The sequence below is a fragment of the Camellia sinensis genome, chromosome 12 (assembly GCF_055761805.1).
Source record: "Camellia sinensis isolate YWXY chromosome 12, ASM5576180v1, whole genome shotgun sequence".
NCBI lineage: Eukaryota > Viridiplantae > Streptophyta > Magnoliopsida > Ericales > Theaceae > Camellia > Camellia sinensis.
In genome coordinates, this window is record NC_138972.1 from 143,155,530 (window position 1) to 143,175,262 (window position 19,733).

General features: G+C 37.2%; 1 protein-coding gene and 1 non-coding gene across 2 annotated transcripts; both read left to right on the forward strand.

Moving 5' to 3' along the window:
- Positions 1-332: 332 nt before the first annotated feature.
- On the forward strand, positions 333-2,139 carry LOC114293221 (uncharacterized). Its single transcript, XR_014347394.1, has one exon. It is a non-coding gene; the product is annotated as an uncharacterized LOC114293221 (transcript).
- Positions 2,140-18,459: 16,320 nt separating this feature from the next.
- On the forward strand, positions 18,460-18,780 carry LOC145803950 (uncharacterized). Its single transcript, XM_082897337.1, has one exon. It carries the CDS (start codon positions 18,460-18,462, stop codon positions 18,778-18,780), a length of 321 nt encoding a protein of 106 aa, XP_082753463.1.
- The last annotated feature ends 953 nt before the right edge of the window (positions 18,781-19,733 follow it).

The window sequence follows — 19,733 nt, forward strand, 5'->3', positions numbered from 1 at the left end:
AAAAAAAAATTTAAAATTTAAAATCAATTTAATTTTTTTAAAAACGAAAATAATATATCAAATAAAATTTTGTTTCTAATTTCTTTTTTAAAAAAAAAAAAGAAGAAGGAAACACACCACTGTTCAAAAGTCATTAGTCATCACTCAACCCAACCCAACGCAACGCAGCTATCCAAAGATAGAAACCCAAACCCTTTTAATCAGATCATGATCTTCTAAAATGACTCAAATACCCTCCACCATCAACACGTGGTCAACCTCCACGTACCCTTTTCCCACAAAGCTCTGTCCTTTTTCGTCCACATAAAATAATATATACTGTCACTCCTCACTTTTCTTCCTCCTCGCCTCACGTTCTTCACAAGGAGAGAGAAACAAGAGAGAGAGCGACTTCATCTCACTCATTCACAGATAAGAGTACTAGAGAGAGAAAGTGTGAGTTTTAGAGAGAGAGTATGGAACCCTACGGCAGCAACCGGGCGGAGGTGGGCCGGTGGCTAGGCATCGCCGAGAAGCTTCTCGCCGGAGGAGACCTCGTCGGAAGCAAGACATTCGCGATCCGAGCACGAGACTCCGACCCGAGCAGCCTCGACGCCGCGGACCAAATCCTCGCCGTGGTCGACACTCTGATCGCCGGCGAGAAGCGGATCAACAACCAGCATGATTGGTATGCGATCCTCGAGCTCGCTCGCTACACTCGCGATCCGGATATAATTGCTGCTCAGTATCGCCGACTGGCTATTCTCCTAAACCCTCACCGGAATCGCCTCGCCTTCGCCGATCAAGCTTTCAAGCTCGTTTCTGATGCCTGGTCAGTCCTCTCTAACCCTCCCAAAAAAACTCTATACGATAACGAACTCGTTCTCTACTCGAAACTCGATTCGGCGATAGGCCGCGAACAACAACAACACCATGATGAACAATCTGATCACCATTTTGAGCAACCAACACCACAGGCGCAGCAGCAGCAACAACATGCTGCTTCGAGAAAAAGCCCTAGAACTAGAAATAGTAATAAGGATAAGAATGTAGCTGAGGAAAGTGAAATAGATGATGATAATAATGATGAAGAGTGTTCGACTTTTTGGACTGCATGTCCTTACTGTTATAACATGTATGAGTTTCCTGGGGTTTATGAGGAGTGTTCGCTTCGGTGTATGAATTGCCATAGGGCATTTCACGGCACCAAAATCTTTGCGCCGCCGCCAATTATCGAGGGGAAAGAAGCATACTTTTGTTGTTGGGGGTTTTACCCATTAGGGATTTCGATGTCGAAATTGGATAAAAATAAGGGCGGGGTTTCGAGTTGGAACCCCTTTTCGCCCATTTTTGCGTCTCCTCAATTGGCGGACAGAAGGAATGAGCCTGAGGATAATGTGAATGCTGCGGAACAGAGTAATGTGAATGTTGGGGCGCAGAAGAATGTGAACCCCCGAAAGGGGGCCTCGGCGCCCAGGATTTATATCGATGATCAGGATGTTTATGTGGAAATCTCAGAATCGGGTGAGGAATCTGGTGATGAATGGAGTGGTGCTAGACAGAAGAAGAAAGCAAAAAATGCAAAAGGGAAGAGTTCGACTGCTAAAAATGTTAAGAAACCACAAGGGGATAAGGCGAAGACTGTTAGAGGAGTTACCGGTGGTGACAATCTACAAGGTGGGTATGTGACTCAACAATTTATGGGGACACCAAACGTGCCGAACGCTGAGACGAGTAGGAAGGCGGCAGTGAATAGTGCAAAGAAGCAATCAGGGAAGGCTCCAAAAGAATGGGGACGGTTGGATCTAAATGTGGAGTTTAGTAATGAGGTAGAAGAGCCTGCTCCTGGAATGAGCCACGCCCATGGGCATAGGGCAGCTCATGGTGAGGAGGATGGCATAGAAGGTATTGGGTTTTTTGAGGGTCTCGATGAATTTTTGAGCAGTTTGCCCATACTTAAGGGCTGACAAGGTAAAGGCTGCCTATTGAAGGAAGACTAGTATTTAGTAGTAGTACTAGTAGTAGTGTTGTTTGTATGCTTGTAGTAATGAATGGTGTAGACTGTAGAGTTGATGCCCATTTTCTTTAGTGTTTTTGTCATTTAAGTAAATGTATATTTTGCAGCGAAGTGTTTTTATCCATCTTTTGGCTGTTTTTAACTGTCTTATTATCTCCTTGCTGGACTATCATCTTTTGAAAAAAGTTACTTTAATTAATCATGGATGTGCTCAAAGTTTTGCTGCTTGGCTGTTTTGACTGTTGTGTTATCTCCTTGTTGGACTATCGTCTTTTGAAAAAAGTTACTTTAATTAATCATGGATGCACTCAAAGTTTTGCTGCAGCCACTTGATTCTTTTTATTTATTCCAATCCTACTTCCTTGATGTATGGAGTGGCTGCAGCAAAATGGACTATAGAGTACTCTTCCTATGCCATCTATGAAATTGAAGTCCAATCCAGATGATAGTTAATCATGAAATGCCTGGTTGAACTGAACCTTGAATTGTCTATGCCCCCATTATTATCTCAGGTTTCTCCAAATAAACACACAACAAATAAACAGCCAAACAGCAAAACCAATAGTGCTTCCATCTCTTTCTCTCTCTCACACACTCGTGCACACACACACACACACACAAGTATTTCGTTATATTGTCATGTGGCGGCTCAGAGGTCTATTTGGCTTCAAAGGGCTTGATGACTTTGCGAAGGGGGTTTTGCTGGTGAATTCGTGAAGTTAGTTGCATATATACCCTTGCATAGAGACAGTATCCTAGAGGATACTGTGGAGTCAAGATGCTTTAGTAGTTAGATTCTTAAGTGTGTTCAAGTAGTGATATCGTAAATCTCAAGAACCACAAGAAGTTTGAAGTCTTGGAATTTCATTGGTGTCTCACGTGTAACAGATTTTAGGCCTTTCGTGTATTTTTATGTCCCTTTTCATTCATTAGTTTATGTTAATGAAATTCAAAGGTTAACTAACTCAATGTTTTTGTATGTTTTGTAGTCTAAATATGTTTGGGTTGTCATTTCGTCAACTAGAAGAGCTTGGGTACAACATCAAATTATCTTGAAACTATGAAACCTTACTGAAACATGATATTCATTCCATTTACAGTTTAGACTGGAGAAATTATGATTTGACATTAGAGCTGAGGCATGATTTGAAGCTTGCATGAATGATAGTGTGGAATGCATACTTCTGCATGCACCTTGTTGTAGATATGGTGATATGCCCTACTGTGAATCAGTCCCATGTTCCGGATAAACAGACAGTTGTTACCAGAGTGAGTGCAATAAGCCAAAGAAAGATATCTGCTTTTGAAAACAAAACAAATGTAGAAGCAAGAAGGAATAGGCACAGACAAATGAATAGAAGGCACTTACGAAGCCAGATGACAATCAGGTAATGTAGTGTGCATAATGGAGAGTTATCGGAGTTATGCAAGCACAGATAAGCCTCATAAAATTGTAGCATTGGTAACTTTGCCTCACTTAAACCACATAGGTAACGAGATGAGAAAAAACTTTTTAGTAAATGAAACGCACTTTGAATCACAGTTAAAGATTGATGTTGAAATCACAAATTGCAGAACTCCAAAGTGGAAATCCTTATATGCTTTAGAAGCTTTGAAGAATGCCTGTACCCCTTATGAGTTATTACACTTTGTTATGATACAACTTGTTGACAAATAGTTAGATTCAGTGAGCAAGTTTTTCAGAGGTTTTACAAACAGTTTTCTTTCCTCAAAAGTTGCAAAAAAACAGAAAAGAGGGTCGAATATTTATTTTTTTTATTATTCTTGGAAACTGTTTTCATAAATTGGAGTAAAAAAAGAAGAAATGGCTTGAAGGCATTACCGGAATGATGTTTTCCATTCTTTTTTATTTGTTCTCTTGTTGAGGATGCAAAATGGCCTTAACACCATGTTCTCAAATTACAGATGACATCTTTCAGAGAACTACCTGTTTATAACTGCAGCAAACATTCCTATATAATTCTATATTTAATGAGATCTCTCCTGGGTGTTTGGTGATCACTTCACCATCATACCCATGTATGAGGTCCATTATTTTAAGGGTTTGTGTTTTGGCTTGGGGCTCTGGTTTAACATGCTTTCGCTAGAGATTGGACAACAAGAGGAAAGGTCTAAAGAGGGCAGAACTAGTTGTCATGGCTCACAAGAGAGGCTTTCTTTTTTTTCTTCTTCTTCTTCTTCTTCTTCTTATGAAGTCAAAGTTGCCTAGATGTTTTGGTTGATCATTGATGGTAACTTTTCCCAACATGCATGGTATGAAGTTTTTATACAATAGTTGAATCGGGCATATGTTATTATTATTGTTGTTGTAAATAATCTTGCATATACAGATCGATGATTCAAATTGAAATTCTTTGTACCCAGGATTTTTTTTATTTGTTTCCACAGGAAGATTGGTTGTGCTCTAAACTCGAAACTTAACATTTTTTGATGAGTCTGTCTGAACTTCACATATTACTATTACTATATTCCCTCCCTTTTCCACCAACGCTGTGGTTAATGCACAAGTTGTTGCCAGAGTTGATTTTTTGTTTTATATGATTTTCGAGAAGAAGTGTCACTCATGAATTTTTTTTTCCCCTTCACTTTTGAATTCCCATGGTACGGAGTTACAAAAAAGGATTTTAGTTATGAACTGACCAGATTATTTTAAAAATTGTTGTAGTGATCAGCTTATTGCTGTTAAAGTGTGTTCTTGTTCAATTTTTTTTTTTTTTTGAAACTGGATGACTCTTGCAGGCATGACCCTGTTAAATTTATTCACATAATCACTGTGTTGTGAATTTGTTTGTAATTGTAATTATCTTTTTACAAACACAAGTCTTTCTTGAAACAGGTGATTAGTAAATGAATAGCATTGTTTGTTTCTAAAGCTGAGAAAGACAATAACAGCGTTATCATTATTTTCAAATTTATTTGCCTTCAATTGTGTTAAAAGGATTTCTGTCATAGCTTACATCCTTCACACTTTTTATCTCTCTAGTGAGTGCAAGTGTCCCTAGTTTTTCTTGGACATGGTATCAAAGTGAAAAAGGATGTAGTGCCATGAATATATTGCTGCTAAGAAATCTCAGATAGATGGAAATGCTTCCTTTCGTAGTGAATCTTGCATGGCTATGGATTGGTATATGTTTTTGGCCTTCATCTCTGGTCATTGCAATCGTTGGGCAAAGAATAAATTTTCAAACGCTCTTTGGCATCCTAGTCTTCCTCTTTTGTGATTCAGGTGCCATATCATGCAAGAGATTTCAAATAGGCACCCTACTTGTGCTTGCGAATTGTTTTTTCACATCAAATTAGTTAAACAATTTGTGGATACGAGATGAGTTATTGTTGCATGATAGGTCATGTTTTATGAATATGAAAGCGTAATCCTTGATTTTTGTCGTAGCATGATTTTCTGCTTCTGGATGAATTTTTCCGAGACAGTTTTATTGAGTTTATTCAGCATTGTGAATGGATTTGGTTAAGATGTTTTACTACCATTAGTTTCAAACTACTGCTTCATATTTATTCACACTCAAATTGTTCCTTGAATTAACTATTTCCCAAAGTTCTGCAGATATTCTATGTATGTTATTTGCAAATTTTCATGTTTAGGGTAGTTGCATTGTTTATTTTTGAGAGATGTGTTAAAAATTCAGTTGTGTTTCGATTGTGTTGAATTATAGAATTATAAACCATCTTATTAGCTGTTTTAGGAACTTTTACAGGGCTAGGTTAACACACAACACAGAACGCAGCATATGTTATTCCTGTCATTTTTTTGGCTCTCCATTTTCTTCGTCTGTTGCATGAGTCCTGGGCCTCTAATTTTAAATTAGAGGCGCCTGGTGTTGTAGGAATGCTTGAAAATTTTGAAGTTCCTCAGAGTCAGATAGATGTTTTATGTGTTAGATTAATATGATACTTTTGGAAACTCCTTGGATAGATGCTTAATGTGAACAAGTTTGAAGGTATGCTCTCCGATGATTCACTTATATTAGTTGTGTCTTGTATATTTACATGGATGGCTTTTTTTTTTTTTTTTTTTTTTTTTTTTTTTTTAGGGGTCAAAAACTCTTCATGACATTGATTTTTATTTTTTCTGTAATTAAATCTGATTTTTTTTGATTGAAATTTAAAAAAAAAAAAATTTGAGAAAATAATATAACAAATATTACAAAATGAATATTGTAAAATATTGTTTTAGCACCTCCAAATAAATGTGCCATCTGTAGACATAGATATCATGCAATGGGACAGTTGTCTGACAAAAGGCCAAACTAAACCAAACCCTATGCACATGCAGATCGAAAAATGTCGGATAGCCACAACATCACTTCAATAAGTTAGTACACACTATTTCAACCCACTATTTTTCTTAAATTGACATTTTAATTTTTTATTTGTTTTCTTGAGAGACGTGTAGAACTTATCATAAATTCTGTTTTGATGATTTGAATCTTAACTTGAGATAATTTGAAAGGCTTGTGAAGGCTCATTACAAATTCTATTTTGATGATGTAAATCGTTTATTTTATAAAACTCTCTGTTGTATATTGTTAGTGCTTAGGAAGTGACTATTTTAAAGATTTTTTGGTTTTTTAACTATTTTAGTAGGCTATTTTAATTTTTGTGTTTGGGAAGATAGGATGAATTTTTATTTGAGTTGTGTATTGAAAAATGTGTTTGAAATGATGTTTGAAACTGAAATGACAAATTTATTTCTAACTTCACTTTTTTCAAAATAGGTTTAGAGGGGCAAAATTGTCATTTATTTCAGAAATGATGGGATGACAGTGTAGGCTGATGCTATATTAGAGCTATATATATTTTTAAAAAATAAAAAATAAAAAAATCCATGAGTTAGTGTGGCTTTTTGGCCTTTTTTTTTTTTTTTTTTTTTTTTTTTTGTATTTGAAGCTATTTTAGCCTCAACTTTTGGTTCCCAAACACCCCCATTGTTCATGAAATCTTTTTATTTTATAATGTTTGTTTTAAAAAAAATAGATGATTATTTTCAAAAATATATTTGTCGTTTATTTTTTATAAGACAAATGTGATAAAATGAACAAATTACAATTATCAAACGGAATGTATAAAATGAATTGTTTGAATTATTGAAATGAGATTTATGGTGACCGTGTGGGCCTTCAAGTTCATAACCTTTTTATTTTAGAAAAAATTAATCTAACATCCCTCTCCGACTTTTACTAGTGGGAGAGGTCTACAATATATTTTTTTTTGTAGTGTAAGGTCCTCAGATCCATCACCCGTAATTACAAATATCAAATTTCTCCTAAACCCATACTTCCTCTCTCTCTCTCTCTCTCTCAAAGCAAAAAATCAAAGTAGCAATGGTTCTATGAATGGACAAAGGTTCACAACCTCTGACCGAAAGTGAGATAGCCATTATTTTGTGATTTCGTTGTTCTAGTGGAGTTGATTTCGAGTTGTTCTTTGTTTTCGTTGATTTCGATTTGATTTTTGTAAGGATTCAAATTTCGCATAAGGTTTTCGATTTCGATTTGTAGTTCTCATTAGATTTTTTATTTTAATTTGTGATTTGGAGATTGCATTTTTGTAGTTTTGTTGAGATTTTTGTTTTTGAAACATTATTTGAGTTGATTGAGTTGATTTCTGATTGTAGAGTCGATTTCGAGTAGACATGTTTGTTGTTCATGAATTTCGAGTTGATTTGGCCAAAGAAAATCGCAAAGGAGAGTATGTGATTTGGCCAGAGAAAATCAATAAATTTCTCTGGCCATCACACAGAAATTTATCCCAATATTTCAAAATGTTTACTATAAAGGTAGAGAAATCCCATGATAAAGAAAATCAACATATAAGAGAAAATTACACACACACAACTAGCTTGAAAAAGAAACTCAAAGGGGGAGCAGTAAGTAAATTCCAAAGAAAATTAACAAGCACAAGGAGAATTCTAGGGAAATTTCATATCTCAAAGGGATATCTTAATGCCAGATAAATTGTAGAGAAAATTAACATGCCAACAAAATTTCATTTTTACAAATTTCTCTAGCTATCACACACAAATCTGGGAGTCTAATGTGGTCAAAGAAATTTCAAATGCCAAAGAAAATTTCACGCACGCACGCACGCACGTGCACATACACAGCTGCCAAAGTTATGTCATATATGTATATTTGTTCATATGAGTTTGTTATTAGGACGAATTACATTAATAGTCCCTGTAATTTGAAACACGTGTCACTTTGATCCTTAACTTTTCAATTGTGATGTATTTGATCTTGAATTTTGAATTTTGTTTTTTATTTCAAATAAAGACAATTGAAGATACCATTACTCAATTTTAAGGGCAAAGTCGTCAATTTGATAAAATATAAACTAATTTGACAAAAATAAATGTCAAAAAAATATTTTAAAATTTTAAAAAATAATTTCTACCCACTAAAGATAAAATTATGTAAAATTGATAAATTTTTTAGACGTTTATTTATTTGTTTATTTTACCAAATTAAATTTTGTTATATGTTTAGATGATGATCATGTAATGGGTGTTTGTTAGACTTTTAATATGTAATCGATATATTTAATATATGAATATTTTTAATTTTGGATTTTTTGATTTAATAAATTGATTTAATAGTGATATCAAAGTTGTCGCCATATTTGACTTTTGAAAAAATAGAAATTAATTTAATGAAAATAAAAACAACCACCCATTACATGATCGTCATCCAAATACATAATAAAAATTAATTTAGTAAAAAAAAAATCTAAAAAATTTATCAATTTTGCATAATTTTATCTTTAGTGGGTAGAAATATTTTTTTTAAATTCAAAAATATTTTTTTGACATTTATTTTTGTCAAATTAGTTTATATTTGATTAAATTGACGACTTTACTCTTAAAATTGGGCAATGATATCTTCAATTGTACTTATTTGGAACAAGATTCAAAATTTAAAGTCAAATGTGTCACAATTGAAAAGTCAGGGATCAAAGTGACACAAGACCCAAACTATAACGAGTTGAATCAAATTGAATTTATACTTTAATCTCAGTTGAGGATTTATTTTAAACTATTAAATTTCATTCATTTTGGACCAAATTGATTGAATCGTGACCCGTTAGTAACTGTGTAATATTGTTGTGGTTTTATTATTATTATTTGATTACCATAAAAGAGTTGTAAATATTTATGGTGTGTACCATGAAATGAAATATATTTTGTGGTGAGAAAATATTATATTTACTTTTGTTATTAAAGATGTTGAAATGTATTTTTAATTGATATATATGTGTGTGTGTATGTGTCTATATAGTTAGATATTTGTTTAGTTAAAAACAAAATAACAAAAAAGAAAATATCTATAAATAGTAACTTAATAGATTTTTTTTTTCTTCATACTTTTGGGAGTTCTTGCCAAGAGAAAAGAAAAAAGGGGTTCCAAGTTGGTTTTTTAGGGGTTTGATTTAGTGTAAGTCATTTTTGACCCATAGTGCTTTGGATCAAACATAGAGGGCGAAAAAGACGTCGTTTGGCTCCGAATAGATTTAATTTCTGTTGCCAAAAAATTTGAAAGCTTATTGGCTTGAGGTAGGGATTTTTCCTACACTTTTTTTATGCACTTTTACTCAATTATATTGGAGCTTAGAGTTGTATATAATTTAATTAGAATTTTTTAAAAATTTGTGATTTATTTGCTCAAAAAAGAAATTTTGAGAAAAATAAAGAGTTGATGCCCAAATTGCGAAAGTGTAAACTTGGAATATGTTTGTAAGGTTATGAAAGAGTTATGTTTTAAATTTAAACAAAAACGGACTCCGACTCGATCGATTTTGAAATTTTTATTGGTTTGCGACCAAAAGAGCATTTAAAAAAAAAACAAAAGAATTACGTTTAACTTTTGGGGTTTTTGATCAAAATAGGATGTTATAGTTGAATAATGCTTGGAGAATGAGTTTGGAAAGAAAATGATGTTTTCTTGGGTGGTATTATTTTGCTTAATGTATCTGTTAGAATAAAACGGTCAAGGTTAGAAATGGACCTTGAGAGGTTACTGGACGTAATTGTGATATGAAAATTAGTGTAGTTGTTCATATTTGATGAGATGTGGAATATATTGTATTTATCAAAATTTTTAGAATTTAATTGTTTAAATATCTGTTTAGAAATATCTATTTTGGGCTATCGGTGGAAGATAGTCGTGATTGTTGTAGAAATGCATAAGACTTAGGTAAATTGAACCACATTCCTCGTTTGTTGCATTGGGCATTGCATTACATTCATTTAATTGGAAATGCATCTATTTTTTAGAAATGTTTGGAAATGTATCTGTTTGCAAAAAGATGAATACTTGGTGAATCTGGGTATGGGGTATAGAACTGCGTGGTTAAGTGTCGAGTCTTCCAGTTTACTGGTAAAAATAACAGTGGTAGTGCATTAGGGCCTACTTGTAGATACTCACCTAGAGATTCACAGAGCCCGTATTCATATGACAAATATGGTTCAAAATGGAAATGGTTTTATGTCTGTTGTTACATCTCAGCATTGCATGCTTTATAAAAAGAGAGACAAACTGTTTTATCATGAGAGCACACTCCTCTTCAGTCTTGTCATGGTCCATATGTTGTGTAGTATATCTTTACTAGGTTGTGCCTCACTCTATAAGGGAAACCATTTCAGGTATAGATGCTATGCCTCCGCCAAGGCACTGACTTGGGAGGACTCGAAGCTAAGGCTTCATTTTTGTTTTATGGTTATTTATTGAATGTAAGCCAAGGCTGTATTTGCGTTGAGTTGAAACTCCATATTGTGTAACCAAGAATGTTCTTGGATAAATTTGTAAGCCTGTAGGGCACTTAAGGGCATTGAAATGTGAACAACATGTATTTGGCATATGGGATTAAATGGAAATGGATGTATGGAATAGTTAGCTATGTATATGTGTTTGTCTATCAGGTGGGTTTGTTGTATAAATAGATATACCCTGCCCAATTTTTTGAGGCGTTATAACTTGGTATCAAAGCGTACCGGGTTCGAATACTTTGGATACTTGGAGAGTGGTTAGTACCATAGTGGGTTTATCTCAATTGATAGAGATATCTGTATAATGAGGTGCTATGTGATAACATGCTTATGCGATTATATGGGTATGGGGTTTGATTTTTAAGATGTTGATTGGGTTTGTGAGTTCCTGGAAGTCCAGTCAGAAGAGCACTTGATTACTGCTATTTCTGATTGAAACTCTAGCAACGTCATGGGACAATCATTATCTAGAAAGAAAACCTGTATGTGCTTATGTGACTATGTGCTTATGTGGAATGAATTAAATGTTGTCTATTGTCGTAGGACGTATGTGAGTTAGATTCGGCACTATTGTGATTGTGTTAATTTCGAGTGTTACCTTTATTAGGATGTCATGACGCGGAAGGGACGATGATAGACATGGTAGGCCTAAGAGGCACGAGATGCCAATACCGGATAAGATTCCGGCACAGAAGGAGGGGACATGACAGACAAATGTGGCTGAGCCAGCTAGGTAACAGGCCATAGGTGCTTTGGCACGAGAGATAATAGGGGCACTGAACATACTGAGGGCTGAAAACCTAACATAAGCCCCAGCTACCCCAGTTGCAGAGACAAGACCACTCTTGCTAAAAAGGGAGTTTTTTTGAACCAATCCAGATATTTTTGTGGGAGATCCTAAGGAGCCACTGAAGGCTGATCAGTGGCTAGAGCTGACGGTTAAGACGTTCGAGATGCTAGACATTGAGGACGATGCTCTGAGAGTGACCTTGGCATCTTTTCAACTGAGGGGAAAAGCGGGTCAGTGGTAGAAATACGCGCGATGATGTATTGGGGTGACCTGGGAGGCCTTTGTTAACACTTTTCAGGAGAAGTATCTGCTTGCTATTGTCAGAGAGAGGTTGAGGGAACAGTTCAAGAACCTTAAACAGCAGTTTGGCACATCGGTGGTGGAGTTCGAAGTCACTTTTGCTAGTTTGTCCAGATTTGCTCCTGAGCTTGTGGCGATAGAGGAGTGCTATTGTATCGAGTTTGAAACTCAATTGAGAGATGAGCATGCCTACTGTGTGGGCGGGTGACGCAACAATACATATGGAAACCTAGTTAGGAGCTGGAAACTTGGTTAGGAGCACATATGACGGGGGATTACAACCATTTTGTTGAGGCAATAGCACATATGGAAACCTGGTTAGGAGTTGGAAAGAGGGAGATAAGGGGTTTCAAGTAGAGAGGCCTAGAGATACAGGGTGAGGCTTGAGATAGTAAGAGGCAAAGGGGTTTTACACCACAACAATCTCATGGGGCACAGTCTAGGTCCACTTTTCCAGTGTCGAGTTCAGGGGCAGAGAGAGGTGGCCAGGGAGGATTTTCTTGTTTCAAGTGTGGCTAGTTGAGTCATAAGTCCTTTTATTGCCCACAGAAGGGTGGATGACAGCGATCTGCTCTGTCTTCAATTCGCCCACTAAGCCAGAGTCAGGGGAGGGGGTAGTCTTTGACTTGCTTTCAGTGTGGAGAGGTAGGACACATGAAGAGGTACTGTCCACAGTTGGGTGGCAAACCTGGTGCATCTGGATCGAGGCAGACTCAGAGTCACCAGCCAGCACAGTCGGCACAGGCCTTGAAGGCCACTCCAGGAGCCTCTTCATCTCAGTCTGTACATTCGGCTTATGCTCCAAGAGAGGAACAGGTGGATTAGAGACCTACTGGGCATGTGTATGTTGATACCATGCCAAAGTTAGTGCCAGCACCTTCGGTTGTGACAGGTACCTTCTTGTTTTGTAATTTTATTGCCAATGTATTGATTGACACGGGTGCATCACATTCCTTTATCTCATTTGCATTTGCATCGGCATTGGGGTTAGAGTTGGCTCGATTAACATTGCCACTCTGCGTAGAGTCACCGGTTGGAGGTGAGATTGTGTTAGAACAGGGATGTCGGGGTTGTAATATAGAGGTTGCCGGTCGTTGTCTTCCATTTTCTTTTGTTTTGTTGATATGTTGAGTTTTGATGTTATACTGGGAATGGATTGGTTGTCTACGTATCAAACTGTTATAGACTGTTACTATGTGTACCTCGAGCGGTGGTTGCTTTTATTTCTTAGGGGATCGGTTTGATAGAGCTTTGTTGCCGGTTTGTGACCCGATGGGTTGGGGCGAGCTTAGCCTCTTTCTTGCTGCATTCTTGGGGGCAGACAGTGATATAGTTCGGGTTGAGTTACCGAGGGTAGTCTATGAGTACCCGGATGTCTTTCCTGAGGATCTTTCTAGTTTACCACCTCATCGAGAGATTGAGTTCTTTATTGACCTAGTGCCGGGCACGACATTGATTTCTAGGCTCCGTATAGGTTTGCACCTACTGAGTTGAGTGAGTTGAAAATTCAGCTCCAGGAATTGCTAGACAAGGGTTTTATTCGCCTTAGTATTTCGCCTTTGGGAGTACCAGCCTTTTTTGCCAAAAAGAAGGATGGTATATTACGGCTTTGTATTGATTACCAAAAACTAAACCAGGTGACTGTTAAGAACAAGTACCCATTACCCTATATAGACGATCTGTTTGATTAGTTAAAGGGGTCTTCTTGCTTTTCAAAGATAGACTTGAGATTGGGTTATCACCAGTTGAGAGTGAGGGAGGAGGACATCCCGAAGACGGCATTCCATACGTGGTATGGCCACTATGAGTTCCTAGTCATGCCTTTTGGGTTGACTAATGCACCGGCCTTGTTTATAGACCTAGTGAATTAGGTTTTTCATGAGTATCTTGATCATTTTGTGGTTGTCTTTGTTGACGACATTTTGATTTATTCACCCTTTTAGAAGGAGCACGATGAACACTTGCGGGTTATGTTGTAATTGCTTAGAGTCCATCAGTTATATGCTAAGTTCGGGAAGTGTGAGTTTTGGCTGAAAGAGGTGAAGTTCTTAGGCTATGTGGTATTTGGGGAAGGGGTGACTGTGGATTCCTCCAAGATAGAGGTAGTGCAAGATTAAGGGCAACCCAAGAACGCTTTTGAGATCCGAAGTTTCTTAGGGTTGGCCTGGTATTATCGCCATTTTGTGAAAGAATTTTCTAGTCTAGCCGCTCTATTGACCAGACTGACGAGGAAGGGAATCAAATTTGTGTAGAGTGAGACTTGTGACAAGTTATTTCAGGAGTTGAAAATTAGCTCACTACTGCTCCAGTTTTGATTATCCCGGAGAGGGGTTTGGGTTATTATAACAATCCCAACCCAAGATTAACGATAATCCATGTTTTAATGTGCCTAATAAGATATTAAGACCAGATTTTGAACTAAATTGCATATATGGTGCATTATTTATGTTTCCATCTGTTTATTGTAGGAATATCTGTTTGAGTTATTGCTATATTCTGCAAATTGAAGGCCTTATCAGCATCTGACTCTGAAATTGATTTGATTTATGTGCTATTTGTAATTTATAGAATTTTATGGTAGGTTTAATTAAAATTCGATTTGGAACGATTAAATTAGATTAAATTAGTGCCCATTTATTTTAACTTCAATTAACTATACTTTAACCAAGCCTATATTAGGCACCAAATGAGCCCCACTCATCTTTTTCTTTTCATTTGAGTACATTTGAGCCTCTTCAAGGAAGAAAACGTGAGAAATTGAGAGTAGGGAGAATTTGAGTTCAAACAAAGATTTGGCTAGGAAATTGAAGGAGAATTGGAGAATTGAGCTAAGATTCACCAAGAGCCCAAAGAATTGAAGACTTTAGGTAAGAAACCAAACCTTTAGTCTTGAAGTTGAGTTGATTCACCCATGAATTTAAGTGAATTGAGCTAGGAAATGTGTGAACCAAGCTTAAGAAGTAGAAAGGGAGACCAATTCAAACATGCATGTACATTTCATTACATTTAGAGCATGTTTACTAAGAATTTTCTAATGTATGTCTTGACTTTACCTTGATTTTGTGAAATCATCAAGTTTCATAATGTTTTGTAGCATTTGATCATGTTTTGAGAAGTTGGAGTTTAAGGAAATTCATGCATGTTATGTTCATAAAACATTCATAGAATTTAAGTTTAATTTTTGAACAATTGGAATGCTTTTGGGGCTTGATTTCATAAAATGATCTTCAAAGCATGATGCTTTGTGAGTTTCTAAGTGTTGTCCAGAATTTTGGCCCAAGAGGATGGGTTTTGAAGTGTTTGGTTTGAGTTTGAAGCTTGGAGATCAAATCTGAAAATTTCAGAATTTGAATCTACGCTCGAGCGTAGGATTTCACGCTCGAGCGAGAACTCTGAATGCGTGCACTTCCGCTCGAGTGACATGATACCCGCTTGAGCGTGAAATGCATGTATCTAGAAGTTCATATGTTTTACAACACGCTCGAGCGACGAAAGGCACGCTTGAGCGAAGACCTGAGTCTCACGCTCGAGCGTGGGTCGAGCGTGAAAAGCAAGCAACCAGTACTTTTCCGAATTTACAGTCCGCTTGAGCGAGGTAAGTCACACTCGAGCGAACCCTTACTTTATGCATGTCTGCTCGAGCGAGAAAAACACGCTCGAGCGTGGACCCTGTTTTCAGCAAGATTTGAAAAATATTTTTAAGTGTATTGTTACATCCTCATTTCATTCTAGGCATTCCTAGGCCATGTTTAAGACACTATAATGAGGATAAAGGCTAGAAACACACTTAGGACAAAAACATGTGTTATGTACAATTCGAGCGTGTGTTTCAATGTATGTCACTGTCATGTTATGTAGGTCACGCGCCTCAGGATAAGTGAGTTGCCTACTCTACTTGTTTACTTGGAGCCATCTGTTAACTGTGAGTAATAACTCTGTAAAGCTACGTTTAATTACAAGTATTTTCTGTCTGGTATGATATGATCTATTTTTTGAAATGTTATTTTATGAATTATGAATGACTGTCCATTTTTCTGAAATGTATTCGTGGCATCCTTAGCTCACGTGGCCCTCGCCCGGGGGTAACAATACCGTGGTCAATATGCATGTGGTCCTCGCTGAGGGGTAACAATACTGTGGCTTATATTCACGTGGCCCTTGCCCAGGGGTAACAATACTGTGGCCTATATTCACGTGGCCCTCGCTTGGGGGTAACAATACCATGGCTACTTGCGCGCAAGATATGGACCTTTATGGTCGTCGATACCGACTATATATATGGGTCTCAGGACCAAGTTGATATGATAGCTAATGGGTGTACCACGTATGATCTTATGCAAAATCTGAATATGAATACGAATATGAACATGTATCTGAATCTATTTCTGATCTGAAATCTGAATATGCATAAGACTCTGTTTTCGATAAGAATATATATTTGATATAAACTCTGATTTCTAACTCTGTGCTGGACATCATTCATTAAAACCCTTTACCTAATTATGATTCACTGGGCTCTAGCTCACTGTATTATTTGTATGTATGTAGGTGAGTAGGCACGTGACCAGGCCTGAGATGTTGCCTGGCGAGTTTTGGTGTCAGCCAGCCATCACGCCTCCCATGCAGGTTCCCTTTTGAGGTCTACCCAAGTTTTTGTGTCCTTGGGACTTTTGTACTTTTAAAATGTTTATGTTTGGTTTGAACATGTTTAAAAGCTTGTGTAAGTGGCTTGGGTAATGTAAGGCTACTGTATTTTCGACACCACATCGGTATGTATATATATATGTATATGAAAAGTTTAAATTTTCTGTCCCATGTATGTCTGCACAGTTCTATGGACTATGTAGGTTTGTATATTTGCTTCCGCAGCCCCAGTTATATATATTATTCTGTTCAGAGGCCTTCGGTAATCCTTGGATTACTGGCCGATTACGATACTAAACCCATAGGGACGGGTTTGGGTCGTAACAGTTATATTTTATATTGTGACGCATCTTGAGAAGGTTTGGGCTATGTCTTGATGCAGGAGGGGAAGGTAGTTGCTTATGGCTCACGGCAGTTAAAGATTCACGAGAGAAACTACCCTACACATGATCTAGAGTTAGCAGCAGTGATCTTTGCCTTGAAGATCTAGAGGCATTATTTATATGACGAGAGATTCGAGGTGTTCTTTGATCATAAGAGTCTGAAGTACTTGTTTTCTCAGAAGGATCTGAATCTGAGACAGTTGAGGTGGATGGAGTTCATGGAGGATTATGACTTCGAGTTATATTATCATCCCGGGAAGGCCAATGTTGTGGCCAATGCTTTGAGTCGGAAATCCTCTAGCAGTGCAGCTTGTATTGCCATTCGGGAATGGGAGATGTTGGGTGCTATTGGTGAGTTTGACTTGCATCTTGGCGAGTCTATTAAGTTGGCTACCTTGTTTATTGTAGTTGCACATCCTACACTAGTGAGCCGAGTTATTGAGGCACAGATGGGTGATCCGGAGGTTGAGACCATTCGGGAGAAGATTGCCAGTGGTAAGGTAGAAAGGGGTTTGAATGTGCATTTTGATTCGAGTATTAGATATGTTGACCGACTTTTTGTGCCAGAGTCTTACCATGAGGAGGTACTCCGTGAGTTTCATCACTCACGCCTTGCGGTACATCCAAGAGGTACAAAGATGTACCATGATCTTAGCCGCTAGTTTTGGTGGAAGGGCATTAAGAAGGATGTAGCATTGTTTGTGTCGAGATGCCTTACTTGTCAGCAAGTGAAGGCCGAGCACCAGAGGTTAGCGAGTTTGTTGCAACCCTTGCCTATAGCCGAATGGAAGTGGGAGCATGTCACTATGAACTTAGTTGTGGGTCTTCCGAGGACTCAGCGGGGTAGTGATACCATTTGGGTGATTGTGGATCGGCTGACTAAGTCAGCTCATTTTGTAGCTATACGCATGAGTGACTTCGTAGATCATCTTGCCGACCTTTGTATTCGAGATATAGTTCGACTTTATGGGGTTCCAGTGACTATTGTCTCGAATAGAGATCCACGTTTTATAGTTCGATTGTGGCAGAGCCTACAAAGTGCCTTGGGCATTAAGTTGACTTTTAGCACCGCCTATCATCTCCAGACTGACCGACAGTCAGAGCGTACTATTCAGATCTTGGAGGATATGCTTCGGAGTTGTGTTCTTGATTTCAAGGGGTCTTGGGAGAAACACTTGCCTTTAGTGGAGTTTACCTACAACAACAGTTTCCAGTTGAGTATTGGCATGGCATCATTTGAGGCCTTGTACGGCCGATAGTGTAAATCCCCAGTGTGTTGGGTCGAGGTGGGTGATGCATCTATGATAGGCCCAGAGTTGGTTCGGGAAACAACGGAGAAAATTACTTTTATCCGTAAGAGGTTGGTTACAGCTCAGAGTCGTCAGAAGAATTACGCCGACTATAGGAGGAGACCGTTATCTTTTGAGGTTGGAGATCATGTATTTCTTAAGATCTCACCTAAGCGGGGTTTGATGAGGTTTGCGAAGAGGGGAAGTTGTCTCCGCGCTTTATTGGGCCTTTTGAGATTTTGAAGCGTATTGGGGAAATGGCATATCGGTTAGCTTTGTCGTCGCCACTATTTGGAGTTCATGATGTTTTTCATATTTCTATGCATCGGAAATACGAGCCCGATCTCGATCTGTCATACGTGTTGGATTGGACTGAGTTAGAGGTAGACGAAGATGTCTGTTATGAGGAGAGACTAGTGAGGATCTTAGACACTTGGGATCAGGTCTTGCATGGCAAGCCAATTCCCTTGGTGGAAGTGTTGTGGAGACACGGCGGGGTTGAGGAGGCGACCTGGGAACGTGAGGTTGAAGTCCGTGAGAAGTATTCGGACCTTTTTATCGATGTTTGCGAGTTGTAATAGATATGTTATTTTGATATTATGGTGTATATTGTATATGTTATGGAATAGGGTGAATTTCTTATATTTAATTGGGAGGTTGTGTTATCATGCCATGATTGCGTTTCTACAGTTGTAATTGATTTTGATTCAGCGAGGTTATCTAGTTTAAATTTCGGGAACGAAATTCCTCAAGGGGGAAGGTTGTAACGAGTTGAATCAAATCGAATTTATACTTTAATCTCAGTTAGGGATTTATTTTAAATTATTAAATTCCGTTCATTTTGGATCCAATTGATTGAATCGTGACCCGTTAGTAACCATGCAATATTGTTGTGGTTTTATTATTATTATTTTATTACCATAAAAGAGTATTTATGGTGTGTACCATTAAACGATATATATTTTATGGTGAAAAAATATTATATTTACTTTTGTCATTAGAAATTTTGAAATATATTTTTAATTGATATATATATGGTTAGATATGTGTTAGTTAAAAAAAAAAAAACAACAAAAAGGAAAATATCTATAAATAGTAACCTAATAGTTTTTTTTTTCCTCATACTTTTGGGAGTTCTTGCCGGGAGGAAAGAAAAAAGGGGTTCCAAGTTGGTTTTTCATGGGTTTGATCTAGTGTAAGTCATTTTTGACTCATGGTGCTTTGGATCAAACCGTAAAGGGCGAAAAAGGCGTCGTTTGGCTCCGAACAAATTTAATTTCTATTTTCAAAAAATTTGAAAGCTTCTTGGCTTAAGGAAGGGATTTTTCCTACACTTTTTATACACTTTTACTTGATTATATGGAGCTTAGAGTTATATACAATTTAATTAAAATTTTTGGAAAATTTGTGATTTATTTGCTCAAAAGAGAAATTTTGAGAAAAATAAAGAGTTGATGCCCAAATTGTGAAAGTGTAAACTTGGAATATGTTTGTAAGGTTATGAAAGAGTTATGTTTTAAATTTGAACAAA

Coding starts and splice junctions, on each gene's coding strand:
- LOC145803950 (XM_082897337.1), top strand. CDS start 18,460: ATGGCATATCGGTTAGCTTTGTCGTCGCCACTATTTGGAGTTCATGAT.